This window comes from Oryctolagus cuniculus, chromosome 7 (assembly GCF_964237555.1).
Source record: "Oryctolagus cuniculus chromosome 7, mOryCun1.1, whole genome shotgun sequence".
Classification (NCBI taxonomy): Eukaryota; Metazoa; Chordata; class Mammalia; order Lagomorpha; family Leporidae; genus Oryctolagus; species Oryctolagus cuniculus.
Genome location: NC_091438.1, coordinates 123,669,418 through 123,685,438, shown reverse-complemented (window position 1 = coordinate 123,685,438; position 16,021 = coordinate 123,669,418). Strand labels below are relative to the sequence as shown.

The window sequence follows — 16,021 nt, the reverse complement described above, 5'->3', positions numbered from 1 at the left end:
CTTGAACTTTTATAATACATTTAAAAAGCAGCAACTATAATGGCCACTAAATGTCCCAAAGGCTATGGATAGAATATCTCTTTCTGGGTTACTTTAGATTCTCTCTCTTAACCACTATGCTCCCACCATAGAATGGTACAAACTTTCCTCTCCCTAGTGCAACAAGGGAAGAAATAGGAGTGCTTGCTTTCTTTATTTTTCTTCCCTTGCCCTCCTTTCCTTTCTTCCTTCTCCCTTCCCTTCTTTCCTCAAACATCCTGAGTGTCCATTCTGTGTCAGTCGTGTGTGGACCCTGAGGCTTCAAAGATGAATGAGAAATGATTCCTCTTGCAAAAACCCTCTCGCCTAGCCTAGCAAGTCAATCAGTTTCAAAGCACTTTGGAGAGAGTAACAGGCAGGTGAAAGGTAAGGGGACCCCACAAACTGTACCCTGAGCATGGGAAAGACTGCTGGCGTAGAGATGAAAGCCCCGTCCAGGGCTGCTTCCCACACATCTCTGAGGCTGGATGCTTAGGAGAGGCACAGGAGGAAGGGTGGGAAGTTTCATGAACAAATCACTAACTTAATGCTGTTGTCATTAACTAGGCTTATTAGTGAAACCTTGAGGATAATCACACCTGTACCCTCTTTCAAATATTCTCTGGAGTTCTGAGAGATAAGCAACATGTCAGTCTGTCCATGTGCCAACAGTTATGGGAAGCCACAGTAAAATTTCATTCACAAGAGAGTTTCAAAATAAACATACTTCAGAAAAAAAATAAACTTGTTCTCTCCTTTTAAACTGAAAATAATAAACAGATAAACTCTCTGCACCTTACCTATGCCATACTTCCAACCCTACTGTCCTGTGAATGTCTGCTTCACTGTTGGAATGAGGAGGACCATTGAGAACTACAACTTTTCCTTCTTTTCAGCTCCTGTCCCCAGCCTCTGGCACAGTGCTTGGTCTGTTCCAGATGCTGAATGAATGTTTGAGGAAGGAAAGATGGAAGGAGGAGGCAGGGAGAGAGAAGACCTGGGTGAGACATTGGAGTCATAAAATCTTCAGGGAAGCTCAGGAATTAGATGTGTGGATCCTTTGGGACAAAGTTCAGATTTGAAGGATACTCATCATTTACTCACAGCTGCTTCATGGTACCCTCATCCTCAAAAGAGTCTTGGGCTGATCTAAGGCAACAATTCTGATCTCTCATGTGGATAAGAAGGCTCAGGCCTGCCATCCTTCTTGCTAAAGTCTGTCACTGAGGGGAGGAGAGGTGAAGGTAAGGCTCTGCTTGAAATTCAACTGGGGCTGCATAAAGAACGATGAACATGAAAAATTGATTACCACACTGCACACAGGCAAATATTATTAATAATGCAATATTTAAACATACAATATATCCCTCTTAATGATGAAAACCAACCCAAGGTCACACTAAATAAAAGTCATCCCAATGGTATCAAAAGGAAAAGATTTTCTCCATATGTATTATTCCACAATAGCTTCCTTTACACCACCATATAACAAATGAGTAGTATTTCTTTTAAGAATCCCTTCTCAGTAGAAATATTTCAACACTAGGGTTCCTGAAAACAGCAGACTCTAGGGCAGGGGATGGGGTATCGGCCTTCTTTTTCTTATCTTCTTATCTATAAAACAGAGACAATAATACCTAACCTCTTTTTATTTTTAAATTAACTAAGGGAATCAATGCCAAACAGATACCATTCCATCCCCTATTCTTTTTTTTTTTTCTTTTAGATTGATTTACCCATTTGAAAGGCAGAGTTAAAGAGACAGAAAGGGAGACACAGAGAGATGTTGCATCTGCTAATTCACTCTCCAAATGGTTGCAATGGCCAGAGCTGGACCAGGCCAAAGCCAGGATACAGGAGCTTCATCCAGGTCTCCCAAGTGGGTGCAGGGCCCAAGGATTTGGGCCATCTTCTGCTGCTTTCCCAGGCACATTAGCAGGGAGCTGGGTTGGAAGTAGAGCAGCCAAGACTCAAACCGGAGCCCATATGGGATGCTAGCACTGCAGACCATGGCTTAACTCACTGCAGCACAGCTCCAGCCCCAATAGCTAAACTCTTTATGGGATTTGATTTCCCTAGCTAGCAAATGAGGGGGGTTCTAGAAATCTCCAAGATACCAACTTGCAATCCTGAACATTGAAAATCACATAGATAAAGTCAATTGCTAAGAGCATGGCATTTGGAATCTTCTGATTGATCTGTGTTCAAACAAAGCTTCTACACATACCTGCAAGTAGGACTTTGATCAAGTTACGTAACTACTCTATACCCGAGATTCCTGAGTGATAAATAAGATAATAATAGTCCCTACATTGCAGATTTCTTTTGAGCACTAAGTAATTCAAGATAACACAGTTAGTTTGCGGAAATGTAGAAATCAAACCATGTTAAAAGATTATGCTGTTTCCCCTAAAATAAAGGAGAATACCAACTAAAACAAATGTCTACAAAGCCAGGCAGAATTCAAGAGAAGCACAGGCATTCTGATGTTGAATGCCTAAGGCAACAAGTTGTGAAACTGTGCAAAGAATTCTACAGTCGGAAGCCAAGGGATTCAAAATACTTAACCTCTTTGAGCCTCAGTTTCTTCTCCTGTAAAACATGGACAGTAACAGTACCTGCTTTAAAATGTTAAAAGTATAGATGATAGGGGCTGGCACTGGAGTACAGTGGTTTAAGCTGCTGCTTGCAATGTCCACATCCCGTATGCATGCTGGCTCATGTCCTGGCTATTCTACTTCTGAGCTCCCTGCTAAAGGACTGGGAAAGTAGCAGAAGATGACCCAAATACTTGGGCCCCTGTCACCTATGTAAGAGACATGTAATAAGCTCCTAGCTCCTGGCTTCAGCCTGGGCCAGCCCTGTTCTTTGCAGCCATTTTGGGAGTGAACCAGTGGATGGAAGACATCTCTGTCTCCGTATCTATCTAATTCTAACTCTGCCTTTCAAATAAATCAGTAAGTTTTTAAGAAAAGCTCAACACATGATGAGTACTGCTACTATAGTAAAATTTTAATACATGAAATCAAATAATAGTCCGCTATTATAAATGGCCAAAACTTTTAGAATGATCTCAATAGTCTACAAAGTGATGGCAACCCTAAAAGAATCAGAGTAGCATTTTCTCATTGGCCTCTCTACTTCTATACCGCAAAACAAAAAGTCAAGAAACCACGTGCTTTGGCCTTAAATGGGGTATTATTCTCAGAGGGATTCTTTATGTTTCAGATTTATTATTGTTTTTCATGGTGCTGGCATGAAATAATTCTCCATTCTCTTCCATGTTAAAAGAGTACAGTGTCTCTTGACTCTATAAATAATTCAGGCCTGTATTAATATTTTAAGAAGAATAAGCAATATATTTTAGGCCCCAGAAAAACCATGAGGATTGAAATTAGTTATTTGTAGCTGAAAACTTAATTGAGCCAACATATTGATTGTTTTTTTTCTTGCAGGTTTTATTGCCCACACAATGAAGAGGAGCGCCTAGTTTTATTCCAAATGCTGCATGCTTAATTATATCTGCTAGATTTTATTTTTATGAAAACTCAAGAGCATCCAACCATGAACTTAAATGCTTTTGCCCATCTGATGCTAAATATAGAACCACCACCCATTTCTTACAACAGCACACTCTCCTTCACATACATTTTTAAGATGATAGATGCTATTTTTCAAAAATATCTGATTTCTGAGTTAGCACTTATAATCTGGCTGAAGAAGAGAATTAAAGCTTACTAAGACTCAGATTTGTGTATGGGTGATATTATTCAATCCTTGAAACAACCTATGGGGTAGGTAATATCTTCCTCTTTTATAGATGAAGACATTGAAGTTCAGAGAAGCTAAGTAACTTCTTGCAGTTTTCAAGGTCACAGATCCAAAATGTGCTTGCAGCAGGGAAACTCAAGCTTTTTCCTCTATAACAGGCTGCTTGGGAGTACTGATAATGACAATAACTGATCAGATCCATTGAGAATTTACTAGGTACCACACAGTTTTAAGATATTTACATGCATTAATTCATTAAATTATAATAATCCTTTGATATAGAGGCTATTTTTATTCCCTCTATAGTTCAAGAAAATAAAGCTTTGAGAATTGAAGTGGCTTCCCCTGATATTAAGTGATGGAACTAGGATTTGAAGTCAATCTGGTTCCATGGCCCAGTCTTAACCATTACACAAGTTATACTCCTAGACTCAGCAATCTAGAAAATAGAGAGTGGGTTTCTACTGGTAGGTGGGTGATTGAGACAACTAGGGAGACATATCACCTCCAAATGGGACACTAAACACTTACCTAATGAACAAATGATGACTGTGACAGGCAGCTCACAGATGCTGACTTGACAGTGTTAAGAGAGCCCACTTTGGGAACTGATCTGGGATCATTGTTGCAAACATTATCTCCCTCGCTGATAATTTCAAACTTGGTCTGCCCAGGAAGGGGAAGTGTGTCAGGGACCTTTGTGCTATACTGTGGTTACACCCTAATTTTTCTCAAAGTATAACCACATAGAGTATTGCCTCCACCATCTGTAATGACAGGGTTCCAGGAGAACAAAAAATGCCTAGAGTTAGCTGAATAGTCTCATTATAAACTGCTCTTTATTTGATAAGGTTGGATGAATTTAAAGGGACAAAAAACAAATAAAACTGTTTTGGGTAGATTCGCACATGTAATCATACTTTCAAACACCTCAGCTTGCTTGTTCACACACACACACACACACACACACCACAGTTCCTGGTCTTCTCACACCCAATGGGCACATATAACTACTTGGCAGCATTGCTATCTGGGTCTGGAAACATGCTTTGCAGAGAAGACAAATCCTTCTGCATATGGACAGGTGGACTTAGTTTATGTGTAAATAATATAGTTCAACAGATGTGTATTAAGCTCCTATTAAGTGCCAGACGTATGCCAAGTCTCTGATTCTTGTTTGTACATCAGCAGCTTCAACAATCTGAAATGAGTCTTATAACTTCAGGCTAGTCATGGGCTTCTGGACTCCACATTTCCTTGTATTCAAATATATCTAGGTCACAGCTCTTCATCCTGACATTCAAGTTCACTCTGACTATAATCATTCCTAGAGTGGACAATACACAGGGCATTTCCAATCCAAGAGGTTAATCAAGAGATGAGTGAAAGCTCTGAGAATTCCTCGTACTTCAGTAGCAAACTATTATATTCCTGAAATATTGTAATATGACAAATTACTCCAAAACCTAGCAGCTTAAACCAGCAAACATTTATCATCTCCCACAGTGCCTGGGGGTCAGGAATTTGGGGATTGTTTAGCTGGACTGTTCTACTTCGGGGTAACTCATGAGGTTTCAGTTAAGCTGTATATCTAGGCAGTAGTCAATGGAAATCTTTTTTTAAAGGTTTATTTTATTTATCTATAAGACAGAGTTACAGAGAGAGGTAGAAACAGAGAGAGAGAGGGAGAGATGTTCCATCTGCTGGTTCACTCCCCAGATAGCTGCAACGGCCGGGGCTGTACCAATCCGAAGCCAGGAGAAAGGAGCTTCTCCCAGGTTTCCCATGTGGGTGCAGGGGCCCAAGGACTTGGGCCATCTTCTACTGCTTTCTCAGGCCATAACAGAGAGCTGGATCGAAAGTGGAGCAGCAGGGACTAGAAGCAGTGCCCATATGGGATGCCGGCGCTTCAGGCCAGGGCTTTAACCCACTGTGCCACAGTTCTGGCCCCACTAGAAAACTTGACAGAGGCTAGAAAATCTGTTCAAGCTCAGGTGCGTGGTGATTTGGTAGGCAGGAGGGCTTTTTACTTCCCCACCACATGCATCTCTCAATAGATCTTCTCATGATATGGTAGCTGGTTTCAACCAGGGAAAATAATCAGAGAAAAAGAGAGAGAGGGAAAGAGCGACACAGAGGTATAAGATAGAAACCACAGTTCTTTTACAATTTTATCCTAGAAGTGACATATCATATCATCACTGATGCCTTATTCATCACACCTACTAATTCTGGTATGATATGGGATGGGACTACACAGGGGTTCAGGTGGGAAATCATTAGTAACTAGCTTGAAGGCTAGTCACCATAAATAGCAGACAATATAAGTAATAGAGGTCAACATTGTGGGTTAAGCCCCCACACTCAGCAGAATCCCATGTGGTCACCAGTTCCAATCCTGGCTGTTCCACTTCTGATCCAGCTACCTGCTAATGTGCTTGGGAAAGCAGAAGAGGAAGGCCCAGCTGCTTGGGCCTCTGCACCCACATGGGAGGCTTGAATGAAACTCCTACCTTCAGCCTAGCCCAGCCTCTGCTGTTGCAGCTATTTGGGGAGTGAACCAGTGGGTGGAAGACCCTTTTCTGTCTCTCCCTTTCCTCTGTAACTCCACATTTCTAATACGTAAATAAATCTAAAAAAATAATAAAGTAATCATGAGAAGGCAGTTTAAAGATATTTCCCAACATTGAGCCAAACATTCTTTGAAATACAGAAACAACTAAAATAATTAAGATTTCTTTTGGGTTAATTGATTGTTGAATGAATCCAGTTCAAGTTAGGGGTAACTATATAAGGGTGCTTCAAAAAATTCATGAAAAATGGAATTAAAATATAATTTTATTTTACAGAAAAACTTTTTGAAATCAATGTAAGGAGGGACTTTAAATGTTTATGAAAAACATGCATTGTGAAAAAACTATGTATGGATATCAAAAAATTTTTGCACCAAAATAAACTTGTATTTTAATACAGTTTTTCACAAAACTTTTGAAGTATCTCCATACTTGCGATTTTCAAAGGTTTATGAGAAGATCAGCTTTGGAAGATCAGCCTTCATTTGGAAGACCAGGCTCTCATTATCCTTTAGATAATGTAATTTCAGATATGTAAGCCTCAGTGATTATGACCTGCTTAATCACTTCCTGCTTAGGAAACAAATATGTTTCCTTCTTTATTCCTCTGACCTTGTTCAAGAACCACTCTGTGTCTGGCACTTGGCATATATTATTTCTTATTGCTATACTACCTGATAATGGGGATTTTAGAGTTTATTTTACAGATGAGGAAACTGAGACTCAGAAAAATAAAGTGCCAGAAAATTTATGGAAGAACAATTTCAAACTCAAATCTGAGGATTCTAAAGAGAGGAGTTGTAATTTTTAGAAAATTCCAGGCCGGTTGCCCCTCTTCCAGGCCAGCTCTCTGCTACGGCCCGGGAGTGCAGGGGAGGATGGCCCAAGTCACTGGGCCCTGCGCCCCTATGGGAGACCATGAAAAGCACCTGGCTCCTGGCTTCAGATCAGCACGATGCGTCGGCCGCCGCGTGCCGGCCGCGGTGGCCATTGGAGGGTGAACCAATGGCAAAGACCTTTCTTTCTCTGTCTCTGTCTCTCTCACTGTCCACTCTGCCTGTCAAAATTTTTTTTTAAAAAAGGAAAATTCCAGGGAACCTTGATGGAAATGAAGTAAAAATACTAATATTTAGTTTTCTAGATGGGATAGTAACTCATAGCTTCTGTTTTCTTTCTTCACTTGTTCAACATTATACAATGCGCTGTGATGACAAAGAAATGAGACTTTCAAAGTTACTATCCGTCAAAAAGATGTTTTATGTCCTTGCTGTCGCCAAGCCAGTTTCAACAACTCACAATAAAACTGACAAAACTCTAAAAGACTGTGTTGTCATTTGGGAGAACTATAAGAAGCATCCTGGTTTGAGAGTATTGAAATAGGTTTGGCTGTTAACTATTTGAGGCCTGAAGCAGCAAATAAAGCATTTCTGATACAGTGTTGTCCCCCCTTACCTGCATATGGTACTTGATCTTCTCACAGAGAAATCAGGCTGCATACTTAACCACCTTCTCCAGCAACAGTCTCTTAAACTGACATCTCTGTTTCTCAGTCACCCACTCAGGTCACTGGCCACCTCTGTAAGAGCTGCCCTCTACCTCACTTTCCTTCTCTCAGGCCCATTACCAGATGATTGCATAACATAAATCATTTGTCTTCAGCTCTTGACACTAACTTGTTTCAAAGTCACTATTATCTCTCTCCTGAGTTACTAATGATTCTTGGTTACTTTTCATTCTAGTCAAGTATTATGATGTATTATCTAACCAGCAAGCAGAATTACCTTTTATAAATAAGAAAATTTACATAACAGTTATGCGAATGAAAGGATTCTAGAATGGCCAGTCTAAACTGAAATCCTGATACCACTAATGATTAATTTAGAATGTTACTTAGCCGATTTTGTACTTAAATTTTCTAGTTTTTAAAAGGAACATTAAGAAAGTATTTACTTAATAGGGTTGTTATAATAATTCAAAGAATTAAGATATATACAGTTCTTTTGAGTTCCTGATATGTAATAAATGCAATATGCTTAAGTTTCTTACTACTCACAGTCTGGTCTTTAAGCCAGTAGTATTGATATCATTTTGGAGCCTAATTGCAACGTAGCATACTGGATCCCACCTACAGACTATTGACTTACAATCTATAGCTCACTAAGATCTCCAGATGATTCAAGATCGAAAAATACTGATTTAGCTGACATCAACTATTGTCACTGCCACCACCTCGTAACTTTTTGATTTCTAACATCGAGTCATAACTGGACACTTCTGTACACAGCTCTGCTTGGCACATTGTGATTGGCAATTCCAATTGGCTTTTTGATTCCATATTTCACCCAAGACTCTGTCTCTTAATATCCCTGTATAGTTCCCCGCATTGCAGTCTGCCTACAGAGAACTAAGAGACTGTGCTGCTCCAATCACAGCTCTGAAGATATTGCTCCCTACCCATAGCTTAGCAGTCCCTCCCAGGGTCCTGCTTCTTAGGAAGCAGCCATCTGAGAGTGACTTCGTAATTATGTGGCCCTGAGAAAATCTCAGCTTTATGTTTCTCTTGGCCTCATTTTCCTGCCTTCAAAATAAAGAAACAATTCTTCAGCTGCTTAACAAGCTCAGTCCCTTAACAGTTTTTTTTTTTTTATTTTGGGAAGCTATATAAACTATTTGAGCCTCATTTTTCAAGACAATTGAAATAATGTTACCTTTATCAGAGGGTTATGAAGATTACAATAATATGTGTTAAGCTCTTAGTATTATGGCTAGTACATATTATGCAACAATAAACATCAGCAACCTGTAAGTACTTGTCTACGTAACCTATGTAAGTAATCTATTTAACCTGTAAGTATTTGTCTATGATATCCCTGAAAATTACTCTGTCCGGCACTTGAAATTCCACTCTCGAACGTTTGCCCCACATTTCTGAAGTTACTTTAAAAGGAACATCATATATTTTCATGTATATATTTCAGAGAATACATAAAAATATGACATTATGGTCACATTCTGTAATGTTTGATAAATGAACAAATGAATGAATGGTGTATATTTGCTATGAATCAAGGTGATGTTTACTTGCTCTTGCCTGTAAGAACAATAATAAATCCTCAACTCAGCATTCATATTTTCATTTCACTGGGCCTCCTTCAAGTTAATCTCCCATGAATTCCCAAAGAAACTGACCATTCCAACCAAAACAATGAAATAATCTTATCTTTAGAACTGTAGAAAGAGTTTGGGCTCTGGAATGTTTACTGTAAGTAAACATGATGAATATTTGTGAGATCTCAGACAGGTCTCTTAAACTGTTTTGATTTCCACTTCTGCAAAGTGAATATAATTGGTCTTCAATATCACTGTAATATTTTGGTGATATGATACATACAATAATTGATAGTACATGAGCTGATTCATACTAGAAAATGAATGATAGTGAGCTCCTTTGTAACTGATTTTTTAAAAATATTTATATAAGAAAAACAAATTCCATATATTTCATATATGCAGTTTTAAGAGAATAATTTTACTTCCCATCCTACCTTCCCTCCCTCTCTCCCACCCACCATCCTTCTTCCTTTCTTATTTTTCTTTTAATTTTTTCAGTAAGATACTTTCAATTTACTTTATAATCACAAGTTTCACCCTCCAAATGCAATTCAGTAATATGTATCAATTCTCACACTTCTCTTCTATTTAGTAATTCCACACATGGGAATTACTCCTAACGAAGTGACCAAAATAAACAAATTATATTTATGTATAGCTGCTATATTTATCTTGTCTGAGTTTTTATACTACTCTATATATTAACTCTCACAAATAAGAGAAAATGTGTGATCACTGTCTCAGTTTGGGTTACTTCACTTAGCATAAGAATCTGCAGTACCATTCATTTTGTTGCAAATGTCAGGGTTTCATTATTTTTTTTTTTATTGCTGAGTAATAGTCAATCATGCTTATATACCTTATCTTCGTTATATAATCATCACTTGATGGACATCAAGGTTGATTCCATTTCTTGCTACTGTCAATTGAACTGCTATAAACATGGGAATGCAGGTATCTCTTTCATATGCTGATTTCATTACCTTTGGGTATATTCCCAGGAATGGCATAATTGGGTCACATGGTAGATTTACTTTTCTGAGGAATTTCCATACACTTTTTAATTATTGTTGTACCAGTTTGCATTTCTACCAACAATATATTCAGGTCCTTTTTTTCTCCACAATCTCAACAGCATTTCTGATTTTTGGGTAATATCCATTCTAACTGGTGAGAGGTTTTTATTTGCATGTCCCTGAAGGCTAGTGGTCATGAGCATTTTGTTTTATGTCTGCTGCCATTGCATTTCATCTTTTGAATAAAATCTGTTCACGTCCTTTGCCTATTTCTTTTTTTTTTCTTTTTTAAATTTTTATTTTTTACAGACAGAGTTAGACAGTGAGAGAGAGAGAGAGAGAGAGACAGAGAGAAAGGTCTTCCTTTTCCATTGGTTCACCCCCCAAATGGCTGCTATGGCCGGCGTGCTGAGCTGATCCAAAGCCAGGAGCCAGGTGCTTCTTCCTGGTCTCCCATGTGGGTGCAGGGCCCAAGCACTTGGGCCATCCTCCACTGCTTTCCCGGGCCACAGCAGAGAGCTGGACTGGAAGAGGAGCAACTGGGACAGAATCTGGTGCCCCAGCTGGGACTAGAATTTGGGGTGCTGACACCACAGGAGGAGGACTAGCCAAGTGAGCCACGGCGCTGGCCCTTTGCCTATTTCTTAACTGCATCGTTTGTTTTGGTGCTGTTGGGTCTCTTTAATTTCTTAGTCTTAATATTAAATGTTTATCAGATGCATAGTTTGCAAACATTTTCTCCCATTCTGTCAGTTACCTTTTCACTTTGTTGTTTATTTTGCTGTGCAGAAGCTTCTTAATTTGATGGAATCCCATTTATCCATTTATTGCTGTTATTGCTTATGTTTCTAGTGTTTTATTCAAGTAGTCTGTGCCTAGATTAATGCCTTGCAGCATTTCTTCTACGTTTCCCTCTAATAAGTTGATGGCTTCAGGTGTTGGGTTTAGTTCAACACATTATATTGTTAGTGTATATTTACAATTTTTTGTCTCCTCCTTGGGATTGTGGCCTGCAGTGTTGTTTAACTTGTAAAGGGACTGGTTAAAGTAGAACAGGTACCAAGGAATATATTTTAGGAGAATAAAAGTTGTACAGGAAAATAGCTCTAGAAATCTATCAATTAGACCTAATATAGGGGTATGTGAGAGAAAAAATGCAAGTTTGTAGGTAGAGAGCAAGTAGGAGGCTAGAGGAAAGGAATTTAGCTTAGGATAGTGGTGCAAGAGACCTAGACACTTATAGGAAAAGACTAGGATTTCAGTGCTGCTGTGACATAAAATGAATAAGGTCCAGGCTATCCTTTTAAAGATATTTTTAGCACAGGAGACAAATAGGCACACAAGCATGTAATTATGGATGAGCTATGGTAAATGATAGACTCATACTCAAAGTGTTGGAAGAGCTGTGTTCTGGTAATCTAATTTTGTAATCTTATCATCTTAGGACTTTGTATTCTTGTCTAAATATGCTACTTAGTAAAGGTATAACCTCAGGAAATGTCACTTATGCTTCCCAGGATTCATTGACCATCTGCTGCCTAGTAATAGGTCAATCAAAATCTCCTGCCTTTAATCTTGGAATGTGATCGTCCATGTATTTCTAACCATTTCTGCCCTGCTCACTTCCTCACTCCACAGATTTCACTGTCACTCTGCAGAGTTGATTATTCAACTGGATATGGCCAAGGAGTCTGTAAATGTTAACTAGAGATTACTGCAGCAAAAGGAGTTTCCTCAGTTCCCCTATGGATGAAGGTCTACAGCCAACTCTCTACTTTCTCTACTGCTCCTGTCTTTCCAGAAAGAACCAATGGTACAATATTCTAAAACAGCCTCCAAGTGGAGCAATATACGACAGCTGTGTCTGAAACATTCCAGGCAGTGGCATGTATATCTGCGTCATACCTACTGCAGCAGTAACAAAGTTTAATGAGAGTTAGATTAGTGAGGAAGGGAGATGATACTCAAAGGATTTAGATAAGAGAAAAAAATTCTGGAAGGGTACCAACAAGAGCATAGGCATTTGGGAAGACACTGACGCAGTATATGGACAGTGAGGGGATCTAGATTCATAAGGAAGATTGTACTGGAAGAGCAGAGAAAAGAATGTGAGGAGACAGTAATTTACTCAGTGGGGAAGTACAGGAGGTAGGTTTGAGTTTACTTTAAGGAAGACCTTTCTAAGAGGTAGCTTTGTTCAGAAATGACTTGGGTTCTTTGGAAGGTGGAGGCTATGGATAAAGAAATATGAGTGGAAATCGAATGTCAGCATCAGGGAACTGTCACAGAAAATATTTCTTCCTCCATTAGAGAACTGGCACAAAATCATGAGTTCCAAAGTTGGAAGGGAATTTGATGAAGAGTATAGTCTTGAGAATGTGGTAAGAAAAGAATGGGGAAGTAGCGTAGAAGAGAAGCAGACAAGAAAATGGAAAGGGGGTAAGAGGGAAGGAAAGCAGAAGAAAGAGAAGTAGAAGGAGGCAGACAGGGATTATTGGAGGAAGGAAAGAAGGAAAGGGTAGGAAGTGGGGATGAAGGGAAGTATGAAGGGAAAGAAAGAGGAAAAGTGACATGGAGTGGGGAAAGGAAGAAAGGATCATATGACCGAGTTCTTCCTGACACAAATATCCTAAGTGTGAAACCTCTCAAGTTATTATGGTTCATAATAATAAACTTCTGGGGCAACCAACCATGGATGAGATATGGATGGTTCTAATCATAGGATACAAAGGAAGAGAGCCCAGCTTTATTTTCTGAACCCTTTCAAGAAGAGAAACAATAGCTAGCTAACAAGGCATTCTAATTGACTGTATCATGTAGACCTTAAAGTGTCTGAGCAATTTAGCCTCTAAAGAACTGCCTACAAACATTTCATCACACCACTGCTTTGGTAACTTTAATAAACTATGGTGCCTTCTGGGACCCAGTTTCATATAAATTAACTGCCTTCAACTTGGAGTATCAGGGTCTTTATCTTCTGTCAGCTTAATTATGTGTTTAATTTTATTTTTAACATTTTTAGAATGACCCACACTAAGAACAGTCTTGATTGTTTAATTAAGCAAATTAATATTGCTGTATCTAGCATGATCAAAACTCTAATTTGTCATGTTAATATCTTATAGAAAACAGAATACACCATGGTAGTACCCAGGTGACTAGCCTACCTTTCCCAAGTAATTTAGTGGCTGAACTTGGCTCTGCAGTACTGTTATTGCTAATTTGTGTCAGCGTCTCCTAGATCCCTAGTATGCTACTAGGTACTTATTTAACTTCTCTTTGTAGAAGCACTTGCATTGTAGAGGTTACAGACCTGAGGTGGTAAAGTGAACCATTAAGAATAATTTAGGCTTCCAACTATTTAATTCTGCAGGTCAAAGATCAGCCCACAGTCATTAGTCCTCTTCACATCATTTTATCTTCCATCAAACCATTGCTTTCACTTCCAAATGGGTCACTCTTGCATAGACTCTGACCTGGCCCTTAAGACCTCTGTTAAGTTTTTACTTTATAATCACAAAAAGCAGAATCTTAAACTTTGTCTTGACCTCTTGCCCTGACTTGTTTGCCATGCTTCATCCTGATGTCATACTCCTCATCCTGGGTTTTCACTTCATCTTCCTTCCTTCCTTCCTTCCTTCCTTCCTTCCTTCCTTCCTTCCTTCCTTCCTTCCTTCTTTCCTCCCTCCCTCCCTCCCTCCCTCCCTCCCTCCCTCCCTCCCTCCCTTCCTTTCTTCCTTCCTTCTTTTTTCTCCATTTTGCACCAAAATCCATTTCAAGTTTCAGAAACACAATCAAAGCCTTTCCAGTACAGCTTGGTGTCCAAAATAATCTTGACACCTACACTCCGTGTTTGTGCTATGACAACTTATAAAATGTAGAGGTTCTGAATGTCTCCAAATCAAACTTTTCTTTATATCATTGTAAGATAGCTTTCCTAAACAGACTTTTTTCATGTTCTTGCTTCTTAAAAACATTCAATTGTTTCAAGTTGTTACCAATATAAAGTATAGGTTCTTTAAAAAGATACTCAAACCATTCAAACATTATCTCCAGGCCAACATGTGAGACTTAGTCTCTAGCTTCCCACCACTTTACATACATGTTGACAGAACATAGACCGCACTATTCTGGAATGTATTTTACATTTTTTCTCTTCCATGTCCTTGTTCATAGCTTCTCCACATGCCTGGTTATCATTATTCCACATATCTATCTAGCAGAATGTGTACCCTCGGCCGGGGCCGCGGCTCAGTAGGCTAATCCTCCACCTTGTGGCGCCGGCACACCGGGTTCTAGTCCCGGTCGGGGCGCCGGATTCTGTCCCGGTTGCCCCTCTTCCAGGCCAGCTCTCTGCTGTGGCCTGGGAGTGTAGTGGAGGATGGCCCAAGTCCTTGGGCCCTGCACGCCATGGGAGACCAGGAGAAGCACCTGGCTCCTGCCATCGGATCAGCGCGGTGCGCCGGCCACAGCACGCCGGCCGCGGCGGCCATTGGAGGGTGAACCAACGGCAAAAGGAAGACCTTTCTCTCTGTCTCTCTCTCTCTCACTGTCCACTCTGCCTGTCAAAAAAAAAAAAAAATGTGTACCCTCTAATAGGAAGCCCCTATATAATTTCCATGGTTCTACTCTAATTATCCATGTCATTGAGGGAATCCACTAACCTGAGCTGGGTCAATGATCACATCACCATATCATTACCCACAGAGGGCTGGCCTCATCAGTAGAGAGACTAGGTTCCTGCCTAAGTCTTAGGGCTCTATAAATGCTCCAGTGCACCTTCCCAAAGGCAGGCTATCTATTTAGATGAAGGCAAGGAGAATGAGACACGGTTATGGAGAGAGCACAGCAGGCCAATGGAACATTATGTACAAATGTGGAAAGAAAATTGCTGTATTCTAGGATTCCAAGTGTTCTATATTGCTATGCAAGTGAGATTTATAATAGGAAGAAAAATGTGCTTTTTAAAAGATTTATTTATTTTTTGAAAAGCAGCTACAGAGAGGCAGAGGAAGAGAGACAGAGAGAGAGAGAAGTCTTCCATCCACTGGTTCACTCCCCAAATGGCCACAACAGCTGGAGCTGAATCAATCTGAAGCCATGAGTTTCTTCCCAGTCTCCCTCGTGGGTGCAGAGGCCTAAGGACTTGGACCATTCTCTGCTGCTTTCCCAGGCACATTAACAGGGAGCTGGATTGGAACTGGATCAGTCAGGACTCAAACAGGTGCCCATATGGTATGTTGACACTGCAGGTGGCGGCTTTACCCACTATGCTACAGCACCGACCCCATAAAAATGTTGTTTCAAAAAATGTTATATACACAGAATTAGTGGTAATCCATGTTCCATAAGACACTGCATAATCTCTCTATGTCTGAGCTTATTTTACTTCATTTCATTCTGTTTATTTATTTTTAAAATAAATTCTAGATTTTTATCATTATGTTTGGGGCTGCTATGATCAATCTCATATTTTGATGCAGGTTTCAAGAGTTTCTTTGGAATACTCACTTAGAAGTATTATTGCTAGGG

At 39.7% G+C, this 16,021-nt stretch overlaps 1 protein-coding gene across 3 annotated transcripts in view; it reads right to left on the bottom strand.

Moving 5' to 3' along the window:
* LOC100353437 (AGBL carboxypeptidase 4) overlaps positions 1–6,623 on the bottom strand; it is a 669,119-nt gene extending 662,496 nt beyond the window's left edge. The window contains exon 1 of one of the 3 annotated variants that reach the window (XM_070078541.1): positions 1,123–6,623. In XM_070078541.1, the coding sequence (XP_069934642.1) occupies positions 1,123–1,220 (98 nt within the window). In that variant the 5' untranslated portion in view covers positions 1,221–6,623. The remainder of the gene's footprint in view (positions 1–1,122) is intronic. The other 2 variants (XM_070078542.1, XM_051857790.2) reach the window with 2 other exon arrangements.
* Between the last annotated feature and the right edge of the window lie 9,398 nt (positions 6,624–16,021).